The sequence below is a fragment of the Musca autumnalis genome, unplaced genomic scaffold (assembly GCF_047663935.1).
Source record: "Musca autumnalis isolate F117 unplaced genomic scaffold, ASM4766393v1 scaffold_1, whole genome shotgun sequence".
NCBI lineage: Eukaryota > Metazoa > Arthropoda > Insecta > Diptera > Muscidae > Musca > Musca autumnalis.
The window spans coordinates 32100553-32120513 of record NW_027411644.1 but is presented as its reverse complement, the minus strand read 5'-3'; the positions used below and the strand labels follow the sequence as shown (position 1 = coordinate 32120513).

General features: G+C 35.5%; 2 protein-coding genes across 2 annotated transcripts; both read left to right on the top strand.

Moving 5' to 3' along the window:
- The first annotated feature begins 12214 nt into the window (after nucleotides 1-12214).
- VhaPPA1-1 (Vacuolar H[+] ATPase PPA1 subunit 1) lies at nucleotides 12215-13747 on the top strand. Its single transcript, XM_073971050.1, has 3 exons — nucleotides 12215-12355; nucleotides 12432-13161; nucleotides 13226-13747. Exon 2 carries the CDS (start codon nucleotides 12491-12493, stop codon nucleotides 13124-13126), a length of 636 nt encoding a protein of 211 aa, XP_073827151.1. The 5' UTR covers nucleotides 12215-12355; nucleotides 12432-12490; the 3' UTR covers nucleotides 13127-13161; nucleotides 13226-13747.
- Nucleotides 13748-13978: 231 nt separating this feature from the next.
- On the top strand, nucleotides 13979-18987 carry Mps1 (dual specificity protein kinase monopolar spindle 1). The gene is made up of 7 exons (XM_073971039.1): nucleotides 13979-16750; nucleotides 16827-16904; nucleotides 16967-17831; nucleotides 17897-18003; nucleotides 18058-18433; nucleotides 18502-18678; nucleotides 18737-18987. Exons 1-7 carry the CDS (start codon nucleotides 16629-16631, stop codon nucleotides 18851-18853), a joined length of 1842 nt encoding a protein of 613 aa, XP_073827140.1. The 5' UTR covers nucleotides 13979-16628; the 3' UTR covers nucleotides 18854-18987.
- The last annotated feature ends 974 nt before the right edge of the window (nucleotides 18988-19961 follow it).

Below are 19961 nucleotides of genomic sequence, written 5' to 3'. Positions count from 1 at the left end.
GTTCGAGACAGTGGCTGCTAGAGATTCTTGGAACGACAACGAAAAGGCGGTATCACTCCTTATGGCATTGAAGGGTGATGCTGCTGACGTATTACAGAGTATTCCCGCCGCTTCTAGGAACAACTATGGAGATATAATGGCTGCTCTCGAACGTAAGTACGGTAGTGAACACAAGCAAGAGATCTACCGAATGGAACTGAGGGGAAGAGTCCAGAAGCCAAATGAGACATTGCAAGACTTTGCGGCTGAAGTAGAGCGGTTGGCGCAGTTGGCATATCCTGGAGAGACACATCCATTGGTGGACCGCATAAAGATTGAGACATTTGCTAGTGGTATTCGTGATCCAGAGATAAAATTTGCGACGTATGCGGCACCGATGGGAACATTTGCAGAAACCGTGTCATTTGCCCTGGCCCAAGAAACCGCGAAGATGCTGGTGAAACCTAAAGCTTACAACGTGCGGAGGCTGCAAGTTGAGGACAACAATTCCCAGACCGTTGTCGACCTGCTGAAAGATGCACTGATGCGTGTGAAACGAGGGGCTGCTAGAACGAAAAAGACTTGTTATAACTGTCGTAAAGCTGGACACATTGCACGAGAATGCATATTGGAACGACCAAGGCCCAGATCCACCTCACCGCCTTCAAAAAGAGACGACCAACCGGTGGCCAAGAATCTGGAAAGAGAGATATCAGGTGAATCAAATAAAATGAATTCCGTCGATCACGAGGCGCCGCTGGCAGAGGATGAAAACGATGGTCCCACAATTTCTATAGCCATAGTCCAGCAGAAGAACCACAACTTAACGGTGAAAGGCTTCGTCAATGGTGTATTGCGTACCTTGACATTGGACACCGGTGCAACAAAGTCCATTATTAGACCGGATTTGGTAAAAGGGAAGGTATTGCCGTTAAATGGAGTCAAATTGCGGACGGCCACAGGCGAGACTACAACGGTGCATGGAAAGGCCTACCAGAGGCTGAGCATGGGTAGAAAATCTGTAAATTTCGATTTTGTAGTGGCCGATATTATGGACGAAGTTATACTTGGTGTAGACTTCATGATTGCCTTCGATATAAACCTGGACATAAAGCACCGTGTGATGACTTGGTCCAATGTGGAAATACCGATTAATGTGGGCTACAAAGAGAAGAAAAGCATGTGTCGCCCTAGCGCAGAATCTGACGAAATCGCTGTAGATGTCCGTACGCTGAAGGTGGAAGCCGCCGAAAAATGGCCAGTACGAAAGCGGAAAAATCTCGCAACGAGGAGGAAAAAGCGAAGATGTACGTCGAGGAAACGTCCATCGAAAAGCGGCCGTACAACAAGGAAGGACAAGTCCGATGAAGACCAGGTGGCACTTAGGAAGGTGACCACAAAGAAAGAAGGTATAACGTCAAGATTCCTGGAGAGAAAGCAACGTCCAGAAGAGCGAAAGTCCAAAGCTAATGGCGTAGAGGGTACATCTAAATCAGTTGCTACCACTACGGAACGAGAACTGTGTCTAGTCCAGAGGAACAGGCTTAAGCGGGAGGCAGTGTTACCAATGCCCATACCACCGAGAGGGAACTGTGCCTATTCGGGACGAACAGGCTTAAGCGGGAGGCAATGTTACGAATGTAACTGATAGGTTTAAGTTAATTTAGTTTAATTTCCGTTAATTTAAAAATTTGAATTGTAACGTAAAGTTTTATTACGTAGTTACTTTATTTAAGCAACAACAACTACCATGTAGAACTCTCTTCATTATTCTAGATGTTCTTTACCTTTCATTAATGTGCTTTTGTTTTGTTTGCCATAGTCATGTAATTATTGTTTAGTTTGTCACTTCTTTTCTTACATTTATTTGTTGTTGTAATTACGTCATTGATCATCCCCCATGTATGTATGTGAGTATGGTTGTTCGCTTAGTGCGAATGTGCGTCTGTGTGTTCGTTGTACAGATTCGAGGTGTTGCCATATGCTCTAGATATTTCTCGAACAGGGAGACTTTGGGATATAAATGCAGGGGAACTGGCAATGACGAGTAGTTGTGTTTTAAGCGTTGAACTGAATAGATCGGTTAAAGAATAGCTGCGTGCTGACTAGAGACTTGCTGTGTGCTTAGTGATTAAAGTCGGTTCTGAATAAGTGTAATAAAGTAAATAAAGCATTGTTGAAACGTAATCTAAAACGAACCCTGTTTTATTTGGTACAAATCGTACTGGGGAATAAAACAACGTCTACACGGAGATTAGTTAAATCTAATTCCGTAACAATAGTTTCTAAATCCAAATATTTTTGAATATTGTATTGTTATATGAAAACGAAAATTTATCAATTGTTTAAACCAAAAATCCCTAGATTAAAGACAAAATTTTGATGTAAGTCCACAAAAATATACGCAAAAACGTCAATTCGACTTGAAGCTAACCGACTACAAAAATGGTATTATAAGAAAATCGCGTTTAAATGTTTTATGTTACCTTAGAAATGCAAAATATCAATCCGTTTTGTCCGATCGAAATTTTTACCACAATATAGTGATAAGTGGAGGGAATCCCTTAAATAAATGTTAAGGAAACCTATAATAATGGTCCTTATTGTATTTATATGAGAAAAATAAATGTTTCATTTAAAGTCCTGATTTTTAAACTCCACCGTAGCACTTCATATAAGGGAGGTGGAACGCGATTGATAAAAAGTGTTTTTTAATTTTTTAATCGAACTTTATGATCTATTAAGCAAGTGAAAAAGGAAAGCCGACGATTCGAACCCACACACCCACCACTATGTGACATGCATGTTTCGTCTTCGGTGAAGACTCTTCAGACATATCGGATGTGGAGCGGCTTCGATGTCCTCGAACTTTTCTTCTTTCAAATGCATTTTTTGTTTTGTATTTTACAACAACAGTGAGGATTTTCCCATTTAGTTGTGCTTTCATGACAAACGCTTAGCGCTGCCTTTGAAAGTTATGAGTTTGGCTCTGAACGCTAACACGCCGTGACAACACTTTTTTCCTGTGTTTTTCAAGGACGTGGGTTCAAACCCCAGCCTGGCTCAGCTGATTTTATTTATTTGAAAATTTTTGCCTTTTTAGGCGAAGATCATTTTTTAAGATTAATTTTTTAATCGAGCTTTATGATCTATTATGCAAGTGAAAAAGGAAAGCCGACGATTCGAACCCACACACCCACCACTATGTGACATGCATGTTTCGTCTTCGGTAAAGACTCTTCAGACATATCGGATGTGGAGCGGCTTCGATGTCCTCGAACTTTTCTTCTTTCAAATGCATTTTTTGTTTTGTATTTTACAACAACAATGAGGATTTTCCCATTTAGTTGTGCTTTCATGACAAACGCTTAGCGCTGCCTTTGAAAGTTATGAGTTTGGCTCTGAACGCTAACACGCTGTGACAACACTTTTTTCCTGTGTTTTTCAAGGACGTGGGTTCAAACCCCAGCCTGGCTCAGCTGATTTTATTTATTTGAAAATTTTTGCCTTTTTAGGCGAAGATCATTTTTTAAGATTAATTTTTTAATTTTTTAATCGAGCTTTATGATCTATTATGCAAGTGAAAAAGGAAAGCCGACGATTCGAACCCACACACCCACCACTATGTGACATGCATGTTTCGTCTTCGGTAAAGACTCTTCAGACATATCGGATGTGGAGCGGCTTCGATGTCATCGAACTTTTCTTTTTTTTTTTTTTTTTGTTTTGTATTTTACAACAACAATGAGGATTTTCCCATTTAGTTGTGCTTTCATGACAAACGCTTAGCGCTGCCTTTGAAAGTTATGAGTTTGGCTCTGAACGCTAACACGCCGTGACAACACTTTTTCCTGTGTTTTTCGAATCGTCGGCTTTCCTTTTTCACTTGCATAATAGATCATAAAGCTCGATTAAAAAATTAATCTTAAAAAATGATCTTCGGCTAAAAAGGCAAACATTTTCAAATAAAAGTGTTTTGGTTGAAATGTGACAAAACGTGTTCCATGTGACACAAACTGCCAAAAACATGAAAAAAAGATTCCATGGAACAATTCAGCAACTTTTTGCAATTATAAATATTGGCCATAACTTCTAGACTATCACAGATATCTGACTAAAATAAACAACTGATATATTCTATGAGTTTAGTTAAGTAGAACTGAGCTCTTACAGTATTGGATTATTGCACCATTTTTATCCTGTATGACCTTAAACATTAATTTGAGTTTTTCTCGAATCAGGCAAATGGCGTATGGAACACTTAAGCATGACACCGACGATTTGTTCCAGTTTTTTTGACGTATTTTCCAATTTTCCGTTCGCGAACTATTTCAAAAAACTTTTTTGTGAGAAAACATTTTTTACATTTCTCTCTTTTACGAGTTTTACTATTAAAAAGTACGGGAACGACGCTATGGATTTAAAATAATGTAATAAATAATAAAAGGACTAAGGCCATGTTTATATTATAGCCTTTTCCAGGGTTAACCTTCTTTATGAGGATTTATTTGACGTATACGCAAAGGAGTTGACATTTAAAACCCAGTGGGTTTGTTAAATCCGGTTATATATAAACGTACTATAAAATTGCTCTTTTATTTGATAAGTATGTTGTAACTGCTATGCCTAAATACGACCGTATTCCCAGGGCGTGCGTGGTGAAAAAAGTAGAACACATGTATTCTTATGAGAACTACCGAAATACGTCGAGCGTATACTTTTTGTAACACAACCTTTACACATGCCAGTGACAGTTCGAAAAATTCAATACATACACAATATTTTACTACCACAATTACATTTTTTGAATTGTCGACTCCATGGTTTAATAAGAAAGGTTAGCCAAAGCTTTATGTCAATTTAAATTTTTTCATTCGAGTATTCCTAAAACTTCAAAACAATATACACAAACTGTGTATGTGTGTGTGGTGTTTGAATAATATGTCAAACAGTTTTAAAAACAATCGAATTCAATGATAATTTTTAAAATTATTTTTGGAACACTTGTATGGAAATAATTCGTCAGGTTATCATTGAAACAAACATTTTATCATATCCACAACTTGATGATGCGGAGAAACATTGGTCCTTCCTTCATTTTTCGCGATTTTTATAAAATGCTCAAAATTGGTGTTGTAAACAAACCCACTTGTTGCTTAATTTTGAAGTTTTAGGAATTCAGGAAAAACAAGGGTTCTATAGATTTTTTTCATTTAAATCTACCTCTTTACTTATACCATGGTCGACTCCACTGGCAATAGATTTTTCATGCCAGCAAAATTTTGAGCTGGCTGCCAATGGTATGTCGAAAATGAAAAAAGAGTTGCCGAGACTATTTTTTAATCCATGTACATTTTTGTTTTTTTTAATGGGTACCATGGTACAAATACACAGGTAGCCGCATCGGCAATTGTTGGCAACATAAGATGTCAAAATTTGACATCAATTCAATGCAATTGACACATTATGTTACCATCAGCTGGCATGATAATGCTACCTGTATTATTGTACCATGATGGGTACTTTACACGATATGTTTTTTACATATGGGTTGTCACTTTTTATATACAAAATGTATATGCAAAGTGACAGCACATATGTAAGATAACATATCGTGTAAAGTACCCATAAGAATGCAAAGATTTAATCATGGTACAACAAGAAAGGTATTTCCATGCTAACAGCTGATTACAATTTTTTTCAATTTTTTAATTTGATGTACGGCCATTGTCAATTTTTTTTGGCAGAATGCTTATGTATGTGTACACATGTACATACATGTCAGTTAAAATTAGAATTTCATTCGAATGAAACGAAAAAATTGTTATTCTATAGTTTTGTTCTTTCCGATGTCGTGTTCCCGCTGATGGTGGCACTAAAGACTTTGCTGATGTTAATGGTAAATATCATACCAAACCTGCAAAGATTTGGGCAAACGTTAAACTGTATTGCACATCTTAGAAGGGTTATTAGATGAACAGAACTACAAGAAGTTTGTTGATGACAAAGCATGAACAACAAATCGTTGATCCGTTTGATTCCCACAAGAACTTCGGAAAACGGACAAAGATGACCAAGTGCTGCAAGTTTTGGGGCTGTTCCGTTGGTGTAATCAAGGACTTCTATGAATGTACCAAAGAAACTAATTCCATAATAAAAATAAAAACAGTGAAATAACATATTTTATGTATAGAGATGCTTTTTATTAATAAAATTAAATAAAAACAAAAAAAAACTTTTTATTCGTTTAATAAAGTTATTATGACAAAAATATCATTTTCGCGGAGTATTTTAAAAGATCTGAAGTCCAAGAATAAAAAACGCCAACAAGTTCTTAATAGTGTTTATTAGGATTGGGTTGGCAGTTGAAGAACTTTGGTCGGGTGAGGCACGTGTCGTTTTAGGTTATTACTCCTTACTGTTGGAAAATCGAGAGGCATAACAACATCAAAAAAACTGCAAGATAGCTCTGCATATAAACTTCAATACCTTTTCTGCTGTCGATATGTTGGGTATTGTTGTTGTATCTGGCTTTGAGGGAAAATAAATTTTGCCAAGGGAACATTTGTTTTTAAGACGGTCCATGTTCTTGCTCCTGTTGAAGCTGCTGTTATTGCGGTTGATCCCTGCTCCACAGCATGAATAGCCGGAGGATTAGACGGAATATTTGTTGTTTTAACTTTTCATAAACGCAAATTAATAACAAACTTATTTTGTTTTTGTTATGAAATGCCATGACGTATTATTATTAGAAGGTTGGGCAGGTTCACAAAATTTCAAAAAAAACAACTCTGAAGCTGGTTTGCTTATAACTTCAAATATTATAATAACAAATGCAACAAGTTTTCTTCATTTGAAATCTTGTCAGTTTGTATTTGTTTTTTTTTTAATTTTTTCTAAAATAATATTTGTATTACTCCCATTAGACATTTAAGTAAAAGTGGTAATTTGCGCCTACGTGCCAACAGAAATGTCTGCAGAGGATGTCGGTCTGGAGCTGGTCTCTTTGAAATCAAGAAAATTGGTAATGAGAACTTCCAAAACAAATGCAAGGATCCCAAGGCTACCAATTTCGTTCCTGATGGTGGTGCCAAATGGCTTTGTAAGACTCGCAACTGCTGTCGCCGCAGCTTTGGACATAATTCCTCGTACTTTAGCGCAAAACTGCGGTGCCAATAGCATTCGTACATTAACTGCCTTAAGAGTAAAACATGCTCCCACTCGGGAGAGCATCATATGAATGACAAGGGCATTTGAGGCTGTTAAAATGCAAACCACTACTGATTTTCCTTTATTAAAATGCTTATATGAAATAAAACGCTATATTTAAGAAATATCTTTATCATCTTTTATTATTCAAAGGATGTTTGGTATTTAAAATGGGCTATATATCAGCCCTCGTTTTGATATAGTCCCAATAGAACAGTACCTCCCGATATGGTGGGTGGTATAATACGTACGGCCCAGCCGAACTTAACCCTATTTCTACTTGACTCCTGCAAACGTACGAAGCCGTTATTACAGTCATACAGGAAATATGATGGACAGGGAAAGGGGTCACAACCACACTTAAAGGGGACGCACTGTATATAGCTGCCCTGATATTAAGTATAAGTTAAGCTGGAAACAGATACAACGTTTGGGTAAAGTTTTGTGTCGTTTTGGCCGTTTTTACACTGTTGGGCATGATGCCGAAAAATTCAAATTCATTTGAAATATATGCCGACAAACAGATAAACGCTGGACTTTGGTATCGTCGTCGCCCTGTTGTTGTTGTTTTTTTCTCGACGCCCAACGCAAAACTTTAATCAAACTTTGTATCTGTTTTCAGCTTTACTGATTTCCAGTTAGTCTGGCGCCACGTATGAAAGACTTGCTACAATTCGAATAAAAGCTAAACTGATCAATCTTGAAGTGAGGTGATTGTCTTCGCCGCGAAAAAATACATGTTAGTTAGCAACAGCAGAGTCAAGTATCTTGACTTTTATAAGGGCACCTCGCTGTCTCCAGATCAAAAAAAGAAATCAAATAGATGGAAGGCATTCATTCAGTCGATGTACGATTATCACCTAGTTACAGCAAAGGTACGGAAGTTGGACATCGGTAAGCTGCGATTACAATACACACGGCATAGTCCACTCATCTGGTCCTATTGCTTAATGGCAGACAGCACCCATCCATAACAATAATCCATAATTCTTGCTGTTTTTATTTATGCATATTTATTTTGATTTTCTTTTATTTTGTGTATACATAAACAATTTGATTTTCAATTAATTTATTTTGTCAACTTTGTCAAAACTATTTTGACACAATAGGAGGACCTCAGAAAAAAATTGTAATCATATGTTTGCTGTGTCCTACCTTGTAATGATTGTACCATGGGTTGATAAATAATTTCCCCTCTGGGATTATACAATATTGAAAAGGCGGCAACACCAGATTCATTATGTTTATGACTGAAAACAATCTTTTTAAAACGAAATAAAATAAAAATAGTAAAATATGTTGTGAATTGTGTTTTAAATCTGAAATATAATGCAATTTTGTGTGTTATATGCGGCTTAAAATAATTTTGGAATTGAACTTGCACTGGCATGTGTAAACACACAAGAAAACTGCATGCCAGTCGAATGTTTGGTTTATATTCGGCGTCTTTTCGTGATTTCGACGGCGTTTCGTGATTTCGCGCGGAATCAAGCAAAATTTATCATGATTTCGCATAGTCGATGGTCAGACTAGCAAGGTTTCTTGAAACCAATTTCGTTAAAATTTCTTTTCAAGTTTCGTTAGTGTCCACACACGTTAACGTGAAATTTAAGATTTTTTCGTGTCCTCTTTATTTTACCATTCGCGTTTGTTGTGTTTCTCATACCAATAAAAACAAAACAAACATAAATAAACTAAAAACAGCACAAAATAATTAACATTTATAATTAAATTAATATTAATACCATGGTATAAGTAAAGAGGTAGATTTAAATGAAAAATATCTATAGAACCCTTGTTTTTCTTGAATTCCTAAAACTTCAAAATAAAAGCAACAAGTGAGTTTGTTTACAATGCATTTTTGAGCATTTTATAAAAAACGAGAAAAATGAATGAAGAGTTAGGTTTTCTCCACATAATCGAATTGTGAATATGATCAACTGATTGTTTCAATGCAAATCTTACCAATCTCTTCTATACAAATGGTATAAAAACAATTTTAAAAATCATTGAATTCGATTGTTTTTAAAATTGTTTGGCATATTATTCAAACACCACACACACATACACAGTTTGTTTATATTGTTTTGAAGTTTTAGGCATACTCGAATGAAAAAATTTAAATTGCCATAAAGCTTTGGCTAACCTTTATTATTAAACCATGATTAATACATAGTTAAATTTTCACTATTTCATTAATTTAATGTTTTTATTAAATCTTTTTATGCTTGCTTTGGTCTTAACGTTTGCTTGAGAAAATAACAATGAAAGAAAATGGAAGAAAAAATCTTGCAACGAACAACAAGAAGAGGCAACACAACAAACACAGAAAACCATGTACATGGGTTTCACTACTTCATACCCCTCGCCTATAAACTTGACGTCGCCATGTTGAAATCGTGCTAGTCTGACCATCGACATACAAAAATGAAATCATCTCATTTCGTGATTTCAGCGAAATCAACATCGAAATCACAGTAAACATGATATACAACCCTGTTTGTGACTGAAAAAGTACCAAAAGTTGCAGCACTTTTCACGTATCACAATAAACAAGGTAGATGGTCAATTGCTGCAACAAAAAATTTTATGCCAAGTTTACACTTGCGCTCCAAAATCCGCTGGATTTTACGAAATCCTGAAATACACCCCGGTGTTTATACTTATTTTTTTGTTGATTTCAAACATATCACAATTATCAAGGTAGATGTATATGCGCAGCTGATCGAACATGAATTTTCAAAACAAGTTGTTGTATATTTAATTAGTCATCAAAAATATACGACAATATAGAACTTTACAACTTTATTTCGAAAATTACCGTAAAATTATCTATGTATCGTATTAATTGTGTATAGTACTAACAAATAAAAAAATAAAAAATTATTTTATCGTTGAGACATCATAATAATAAATTTTGATAATAAATTTGTGCTCAGAATCTGCAAAATATTATTACTTGAAGTAGTTTGCCCGTTCAGTGCTAAAAATGATTTCCCGTACTCCGAAATCTAGCAAGACTTGCACTTCTCTTTAAAGAAGAATAGCGCCGAATAACACCTTCTTCTCCTGTTTTCTGCCATACAATTTTGGCCTAGCAGAAACTAGCAGCAAGTATTTTCATTGGCATCTAATACGATAGCTGATACGTTGATTTTGACATTTCTGCTGGAGTTTTTGCAATTTCCGTCATTTTTCCGTTCCCGTCTTTTTTAAGAAATTTGTATGAGGAAGCAATTTATGAAAATTCGCTCTTTTTTCTAACATAACCACTAAAAAGTACGGGAACACAATGAAAAACAGCATTTTAACAAAGTAATTTCATATTTTTTCACATTGCTTACAAATTTTGATAATAAAAATTTTTGTTGCAGCAACTAACCATCTACCTTGTTTATTGTGATACGTGAAAAGTGTTGCAACTTTTGGTACTTTTTCAGGCAAAAGCAGGGTTGTATATCATGTGTACTGTGATTTCGATGTTGATTTCGCTGAAATCACGAAATGAGATGATTTCATTTTTGTATGCGAAATCATGATAATTTTTGCATGATTCCGCGCGAAATCACGAAACGCCTTCGAAATCACGAAAAGACGCCGAATGTAAACCAAACATTAGAATCAAAATTTTTAAACAATGTGAAAAAAATATTAGATTACTTTATTACAATGCTATTTTTCACTGCGTTCTCGTACTTATGCTAAGTTTACATTTACGAAATCCACTCGATTTCATCTGTCAATTCCATAGCTCAAACGTCAAATGAAATCTCATCTGAAATCCATTGGATTTCATTTGACGTTTAACCTATGGATTTGACAGATGAAATCGAGTGGATTTCGTAAATGTAAACATAGCATTAGCATAACAATGTTTTTCCCAATAATTTTCAAAAAACATGGTTGTTATTTACATTTGTCGAGAAATATTATTAATATTACAATTTATACCTTCTTGTATTCGACAATCATGTAAAATCGTACTTTTTTGTCACAAAAATTACGCTTCTTACAATATTACGAAAAAATTCAACCCTATAAGTACGAAAATGGTGATGCATGCATCAAAAGACTTATGGGTACTTTACACGATATGTATTTTACATATGGGTTGTCACTTTTTATATACAAAATGTATACGCAAAGTGACAACCCATATGTAAAATACATATCGTGTAAAGTACCCATAATGGCCCCGGCACATACGGTCCGTTGTGCGACGCGTCATGCTTTAAAAACAACAACCATATGAAAAAAGTGTAAGTGATGCCAAGTTTGTTCTTGAAGTTTTCATGTGGTTGTTGTAACGCGACGCTGAACGGACCGTATGTGCCGGGGCCTTAACAGCCTGTGCGAATGAAACACGACCAAACTTTAATTTTCGAAATAATTTTACTTTTGCTTTTGCTTCAAAACAAAAAAAATTGAAAAGCACACAAGAGTTTGGACGTGTTTCATTCGCACACATTCTTCTTTCGACATACAGAAACTGGCTGGCAGTGTGTGTACTCACACATACTTGTTTTGAAGGTTTATTAAATTAAGTCCCAATTTACATTGGGCGAGTTTACTTGCGGCAATTGTCATTTTGTAGGAGAGAGAGGTGAGGCATATGGTAACCCTTTGCCTCTCAGCACCCTCTCTCACCTAAAAACTGACAATTGCCGCAAGTAAACTCGCCTAATGTAAATTGGGAATAACTGAATGAAAACTGGTATGAAGTACGGCGTATTAAAATTGTTCGCTCCCACCCGACAGCGTTGACTAAAGCCATACGCAATTTAGTAGCATCTGTTAGAAAATGATTGTTTAAAGTTTATAAAATATACATCAAAACTTTTTGGATGTAAATACAACGAAAAAGTTTGAAATTCTTCTTTTCTACCTGGAACTAAACTAATTTATATATAATTTTCTAATATATTTTCATTTTGAAGCGTATAAAATCAAACTCCAAACCACTTCCGCCATCTATGTTTAGCCAGAAACACTAGCAAATGGAACGACTTTATATTTTGGTTGAAAGTGTCAAATGTTACTACTTCTTGTCAAATAGAGAAATATTTTGGTATTGTTTTAATACGCTAGAGAGCAGCACTATATCATGTGATTAAGGCTGAAAGTTTTTCTCGTAGTCACCTGTCATTGAAAATATTCTGTAATTTTTGTGAGTTTTTTTCTGCGTATAATTTTTTTATTTCTTCGTATTTTTGTTCACATTAAGTAATTACAAATATTTACAGTTAAATTTAGAAGAAAAGCACTAACGAAATTGGCAAAAAAGAAAAACTAAGCTGATACAATGGCCCAGTTACGTTCAATTGTTGGAAAAACATTCGGATGGCTTTTCGTGGCCGTCTGTACTGTGCTGATTCTTTATCATGTCTTTACTGGTAAAGGTGAACGTGTCAGTGTTGGCTGGTTCTTGGCCTCCTCCTCGCCCTATATGTGGGCCTGTTTGGGCATTGGATTGGCTGTAGCCTTATCTGTGGTCGGTGCTGCTTTGGGTATACACACAACTGGTACCAGTATAGTGGGTGGTGGCGTTAAGGCTCCTCGTATCAAAACAAAGAATTTGATTTCTGTTATCTTCTGCGAAGCTGTCGCCATTTATGGTCTCATCACTGCCATTGTTTTGTCCGGTTTGTTGGAAGCATTCAAGATGGAAACTGCCTTGAGCAATCAAACCGTTATGAATAACAACTGGACCGCTGGATACGTTATGTTTGGAGCTGGTTTGGCCGTTGGTTTGGTTAACTTGTTCTGTGGTATTGCTGTAGGCGTTGTTGGTTCCGGTGCCGCCTTGGCTGATGCCGCCAACTCTGCCCTGTTTGTGAAAATTTTGATTGTTGAAATTTTCGGTTCTGCCATTGGTCTCTTTGGTTTGATTGTTGGTATTTACATGACCTCCAAAGTGAAGATGGGTGACAAGGAATAAGTGCTATATAGACTAGTACACCCAAAGCAGAAGAGGTAAGTTAAGGAATAATTATTTCCACATAATGTCTTCTAATGTTGTGCATATTTCCACTTGTAGTTATCTTCATACCAGCCATTCCATCAAAAACATATATATTACAATTGGAAAAGACCAAATATTAATTAATATATAGACAGAATATTTTCTCGCCATAGTGAATTAACGAAACAACCTATCCAAGAGTGTGTGCGCTTGTTGCGGGCAGGCAGTTTTATCAACGCGAAATAAAAATAACCATATAAAGTGTAAGGACTTATCACATAAAGACACGATTTTGTTTTAATCTTTTGTGGAACATGTATTGCCGAAAAAACCTCAGCATCAAATAAGGTAATACATGTTCTCAATGAGATTGAAAGTTTCTTTCTCCAATATCACAATAATGATTATATGTATTTTCTCTTTGTTGGTTGTCTTTTTGTTTTAAGTTTCTCTTTCTATTGTTAAACTTGTATTATTTTTTTTAAAAAAACAATAATAATTCTATATACAAATTGATTTAATTATAATTAAATGGAAATTGTAAAAAGTATTGAATATATCAATAAATATCGATATTGTTCGTTTTCTTTCTTAAAATTTTGTTGTTGTACATTGGTTTAGATTATTTGCAATAGATAATTTGAGATATATATTTAGGGGTCGATTATGGATAGCAACTCAACTGTAGTTGCGTTGCCAGAAAAGAAAATCATACAATTAAAATGAGTGAAACGACAGAAATGTTTGAAAAATGCATTCAATATCAGTGTTTTGAACCTTCAGCTACTAATTTAATTGTAAAAAAGTAAGAATTTCAATGTAGAAATCGGGTTTTTTATTATTAAATTTGCTATCGGCAACGCAACTGGAGTTGGGTTGCTATCCATAATCGACCCCTTAGTTTATTATCAGCCATTATTAACACATATGTATGTATATAATTTGGCGAGAAGGTCAATATTTTTCTCACAGGCTCAATAATTAAGTTAAGATATGTCACCTAATTCTCTTCTAACCTACATCACAGCCAATCTAAAAGTCTACTTTCCGTCCAAGGTATCACGTGCTGAACCAAATAAAAACGGAGTTAATCAATTGGACCTTTAATTTCTAATTGCATTCGAATTGATGACACAATCCCAAACATCTGCTTAGCGTGCCATGCCGTTCGCTCCGCAGGAAGATTGCCATATCCTAACCGATGTTTCCTTCTTCTTCTGTTTTATTATTGCGATCTGAAAATTCATATGGAGCGAGCAGCCCTCCAATCAAGTCTCTAAGAGAGCTTTAAAGGCCGTATATACCTCTCAAGTCAATGAGATCCGCATTAAACAGGATTTAAGCCGATATCAGGATAAACAGGAAGGCCCAAAAATGATAAATTCGTTTTTTTTTTTTCATTTAATCCAAAAACCTTATTTTTGGCGACCGGTTAATGTTAAACCGAGCGCACCAGAGCGCCAAAGGTGCATTTTCACGAAAATTCTCTAAAGTCCGCAATTATGGTCCAATCGATTAATAAACTTTACCAGTTTATTATTGTGGCTAAAAAACGATTTCTACAAAATTTTTTGAAAATCGGATCGGATTTTGATATAGATGCATATTTGGCTGATTTTGGGTATTTTGAATCCTATATAGCTAAATCAAAATCCTATATGATTTTCCCAATTTTTGTAGAAATCGTTTTTTTACCACACTAATGAACTGGTAAAGACAAGTGAATGGGGTTATCTGGGCAGCTAAACAAATGCAGCCTGTCGTGGGCCTGTGTTTGGGTATCGTGTCATCAATTCAGACCCAATATGAATTGAGGCGGCTGCATCCTCCGGATCTTAATTGGGTTAAAACCACTCGTGTTTGTACTGGCAGCTGGCGTTCTTCTGGTGCGAGGGATGGATGATTGGTATTCATGTTTTCATCTGGTGGAGATGTCTTCGCAAAAGCCATCAGTGACACTTTCCATGTTAATTTCGACTGTATCAAACCTTTCTGTTAAACAAATTAACCAACTTTGGTGAATATGGCGGCTTAAGTTGAGTTTATGCATTAAGCAGGACCAAATTTTTTCCACAAGTAGCTCTTGTCACCCTGATAACAAATATCTATAATATTTATGGGGAGTAGTCTATACTTACTGAAATATGGGTCTCTGAATTTTCGTAAATTGCCTTGTTTAAAGGTCGGATAAAAAGAGAAAAATGTAAATTAAAAAAATTGTTCCCCTTCCCTATATTTGCACCTGTCCAAAGGAGAAAGGGAAATCCTTTCCTTTAGGGCGCACCTGGCGGAAAAATTCGATATTTTCATTATTAGTAGTCTTTTCGTACCTGATTCCTGATAACTTTTGTCCCGGAAATGTATACTTTCCGTGATATAGTCCTCGAAAGTTCCCCAAAAACCTTTACTTCGCCTCAAGTTAAACATATTTACTAAACTCGAATCGTTGAAAATGTTGTTATTACAGGTAAGCCTTATCCCCCTGAACACACCAGTATACAATTGGTCTGTTCCAGTACTGCAAGAATCTACTAATTTTTACTATTTTTTTTCGATAACATAAAGGAAAAAATGTTATCGTAGTAAAAAGTAGTAGCTTCTTGCAGGTTCTGGAACAGAGCAAATATGTGTGGGGAAACTCCACACTTCCCGAAAAAAAAGGTATTTTTAGTTTGTAAATTTTGCTTTAAGTAGTCGGCCTTCGGCCGGGGATTTAAAACTTGTTCCTATGGACAGGTGCAAATCTCGGGAATGGGATCAAAATTTCTTTAAAATTGTAAATCTTTCTTTAAGTTGCCGGCCTTCGGCTGTGGATTTAACTTTCTCCATACATACATATATACTGGTGTGCTCGGGGCAATACTTACCTGTAATAACAAAATTTTGACAAGATTTGAGTTTAGTAAATGCGTTTAACTTAAGTCCTAGTTGGGGATTTTGCGGAACTTTCGAGGCCTATATCTCGGGAAGTACCGAAAGCGCTACCTGTGTTGAAAATGCCAAATTTTTCCTCCAGGTGCACCTTAAAGGAAAGATAAGCCTCTTTTACTATCTGATGGATTTGAAAACGCAAAATAAACCAATTATAAATATAATTTTTACATTGAAAGTTAATGCCAAGAAGCACCTCCTTGAAATTTAATCTCCAGTTTTAACTTTTTAAGCGGAACACTCTAAATCTGTTCGGTAAATCTAAAATATAACAAAAGAAGACTTGTAGTAATGGGGGTAATAGTTTAAACGAAAATTTCGTTCCCGTTGTAAAAAAAACCTACAAAAACATTTTGTCTACTGTCACGCGTCTTTGTTTAAGTTACACCGATCAAGATCCTATGTTGGCAATACAAAATTAAAATCGTTGGCAACTACTTTATTGACAACAGCGGGGTTGTTTTGTTTTTAAAAGAAATAAAAAATCATTTTTCTGCAATTAATTCAATTGATTTAAAGAAATACAAACGTTAAATTATTTTAATAAATGTCATTCCATTATCCACGTCGTGTAAAAGATCTTCCAAAGTTAGAACTTGATTCCGAAGATGAATTTAATACGCCACTTAAAACAAGGCCATCGAAAGATCATCAAAAACCAGCACAAAGGCAAGTGTAATTAAAAACTAATAATTATAATTTTATTTTAATTATTTTTAATTTACAATGTCCCATTTACACATAGTGCGTCAACATCAAACAAAGAGAATGAAAATAATGCCAATAGTTGTTCCACATTTTCTTTCAACAATCTTCGTATGGTGTAAGTATTGGGCTTCTTTCTGTATGCTTGGAAACATTTAATTATCACCAACACCATTTCAGGCCAAAGAGACGCGCCGAGCTGCCTGCCTTGGAGTCGGATTCTGAAGACGAGTCTGCTAAAGACGATAATTTGAATTGTGCCATACTCAACGACTCTTTTGTGCTTACACCAGGAAAAAGTTGTGGAGATGCTGGCTCAAAAGAAAGCTCAGTTGTTAGGGGACAACCAAATGACACATCCGACATGTCCTTGTTGGCCAATTTTAATAATATGGATTTAAAGAGTCCTTCAAAGGAACAGGAAACTGATAAGCCAATTCAAGAGACTAACAGTAATGTTAGTAATGTTGTACATACAGAGCAACCTGAACCGCCAGCACCAGCATCAACTGTTAAAAATGCCTCATCCATTGATGCCCAATTTGCAACTCCACAAATACGTTCGTTTTCCGTACAACGACGACCACGAGATCTGTGCTCTACACAATCGCAAAAAACTAAATCAGCCATCGTTAATGAATTTCGTTCGCAAAAGGTTTTGTTTCAGACTCCAATGGCTATATCACGGGCGCCTATGTCATGCCTTCCCAACGACAGTATTTCATTTTCTTTGTGTGATACCATAAATGAGGGTGGAACACCTTCTACAAATGAAAAGACACCAAAATGTGTTGCCGATAAAGCTACCGGACGTTCCAAAAAATCTCTAGAAGGTGAATTTATGGAAGTAACCAGAGAACAACAACAAAATGCACAGAAGAAAACTGATGCCAACAAGTGTTCAGCTATTACCACCAAAGACAAGGAGACTATAGTACACATAAATAACTCGGATTATGTTATCATGCAAAAATTGGGTTGTGGAGGTTCTAGTTCTGTGTATTTGGCCAGGCGAACGGACAATGGAAAGGAGTGTGCATTGAAGGTACACTTTAAGTAGCTATGAGTTTAGGAGTTGATCTTACCACTCACTGTCTTTAATCTTCACAGGTTGTTGATTTACAAGGAGATCCTGCCGTTGTGGAGGGTTATTTGAATGAAACTAAATTGTTGGCCAAACTCCAAGGCAATGTTTGTGTTGTCTCGCTTTATGAATAGTAGGTATTGTTTACTGTGATACTTTGCATCTATTAATATTTTTTCTATTGCAGCCAATTACTTCGCAAGGAATCAAAACTTTTCCTGGTAATGGAAAAAGGCGATTCGGATTTACATAAAATTCTGCAAAGTTACACTACAAACTTACCCCTATATGTTCTCACAAACTTTGTGTATCAAATGTTACAGGCTGTAAATTATATACACCAAAACGGTGTCATACATTCCGATTTAAAGCCAGCAAATTTCCTCATGGTTAATGGCAGATTAAAACTTATAGATTTTGGTATTGCCAGTAATATTGCCATTGATTCGACGAGCATTATAAAATTCTCGCAAGCTGGGACTTTTAATTACATTAGTCCCGAAGCATTGACTGATACCTCCACAGGGAGTAGTCCAATGCGCAGCAATCAACCAAAAATTAAGGTTTGTATTGAAATGTTGAAAGTTGTATAATGATTCTTTATGATTTCAAGAATTTCTTTTTCCTTTAGATTTCCACAAAGTCGGATGTTTGGTCTCTGGGATGCATCCTATATTTATTACTCTATAAGAAGACACCATTTGGCCACATTAAAAATCTATGTGCTAAAATAAGTGCCATATGTAGTCCTACGCAAAATATTGAATTTGGTCCATTGCCACCATACTATCCTGCCATGCTGGTTCATGTAAGTATTCCACATTTATTTTTATGAAGATATGTTTATCAACTAGTTTTCCATACAGATGGCTAAAAACTGTTTACAACATAATCCCAAACAACGTCCATCATGTGCCGATCTACTTAAATATCCTTTTAATATGATAATTCCAATACAAAATTTGTCATTGCCACCCAAATGAAATCTGATTAGCCGTATTATGTTATTTTGTTTAAGTATAATTTAGGATTAAATATATAAATATACGTACATACATATACATACATATATCATGGAAAAAATAATAAATTGTAAAATACTATCACTATACCCAAACGAATTGCCTTATTCTGAATGTACATTCCCCACGAATTTTCTCACTCTCTTTTAAGTCGGGACAGACAGAGAGAAAACTAAGACTGGCAATGTATGCGGATGATTAAACGATCTTGGCGTCGGGTCCTATCGTGGATGACATATGTATGTGATAGGTGAAATATATACATGTGAAGCTTAATTAGTGCGGTTCTTTCATCTGAGGCATATGAAAAATCCGCCGCTAAAACCACTGCCGCACTGTTCACTACATGGACGGCTGAAATGAGGATCCCCTACACATATTGGTCTATGGGGCCCTGAATCTGACTAATAACTACCACAAAATATTGGGTGTAATTTGCAACGAGATCGGAAGTAGAAACAAGGTCCGCACGTAGCTGGCCGGCAACACTTGGGGTGACAAGGAAACCTTGGGCCTAATTACGGCATTCGATTCGATCGAGTATTTGCTCGTGAATGAAAAAATCGAAGTATGGAAACCTATTCGCGCCACCAACCGTACATTTACTAAGGTAGATGCATTAGCAATTTGTTATAACAATATCAAAAAGTTTTACAAAAATAAATCATTTCGTAAACTTTTCTAGCACAACTTTATTCCAAAATTATTACAGAAAATAAGTGTGTCTGCGTACTCGGTAATTTGTAATAATTATTACAAATTATTACTGAATGTTGTTTTTTTACACAAATGTTCAGTAAAAGAGAATGCATTGATAAACATGTTTTGAAATTTTTATTACTGAGAACTTATAATTTTTACTGAAGGAATTTTGTTCAGTAACATTTTGTAGCTTTAGGCAGTTGTCAAAAGTTTAAAATATTCAAATATCATAATCGTAAATATTAATCAAATTGAAAATTTTTACTGAATGTTGTCTTTTTACTTTTTTAATATTTCCTTTGAAAGAGTATAAAATGCTTTACTCTCTAAAAAGAAGTTACTGAGTAATATTTACTGAGAAAGTACA

Coding starts and splice junctions, on each gene's coding strand:
- VhaPPA1-1 (XM_073971050.1), top strand. CDS start 12,491: ATGGCCCAGTTACGTTCAATTGTTGGAAAAACATTCGGATGGCTTTTC.
- Mps1 (XM_073971039.1), top strand. CDS start 16,629: ATGTCATTCCATTATCCACGTCGTGTAAAAGATCTTCCAAAGTTAGAA. Junction 16,751..16,826: donor CATCAAAAACCAGCACAAAG/GCAAGTGTAATT, acceptor ATTTACACATAG/TGCGTCAACATCAAACAAAG. Junction 18,434..18,501: donor GCAATCAACCAAAAATTAAG/GTTTGTATTGAA, acceptor TTTTTCCTTTAG/ATTTCCACAAAGTCGGATGT.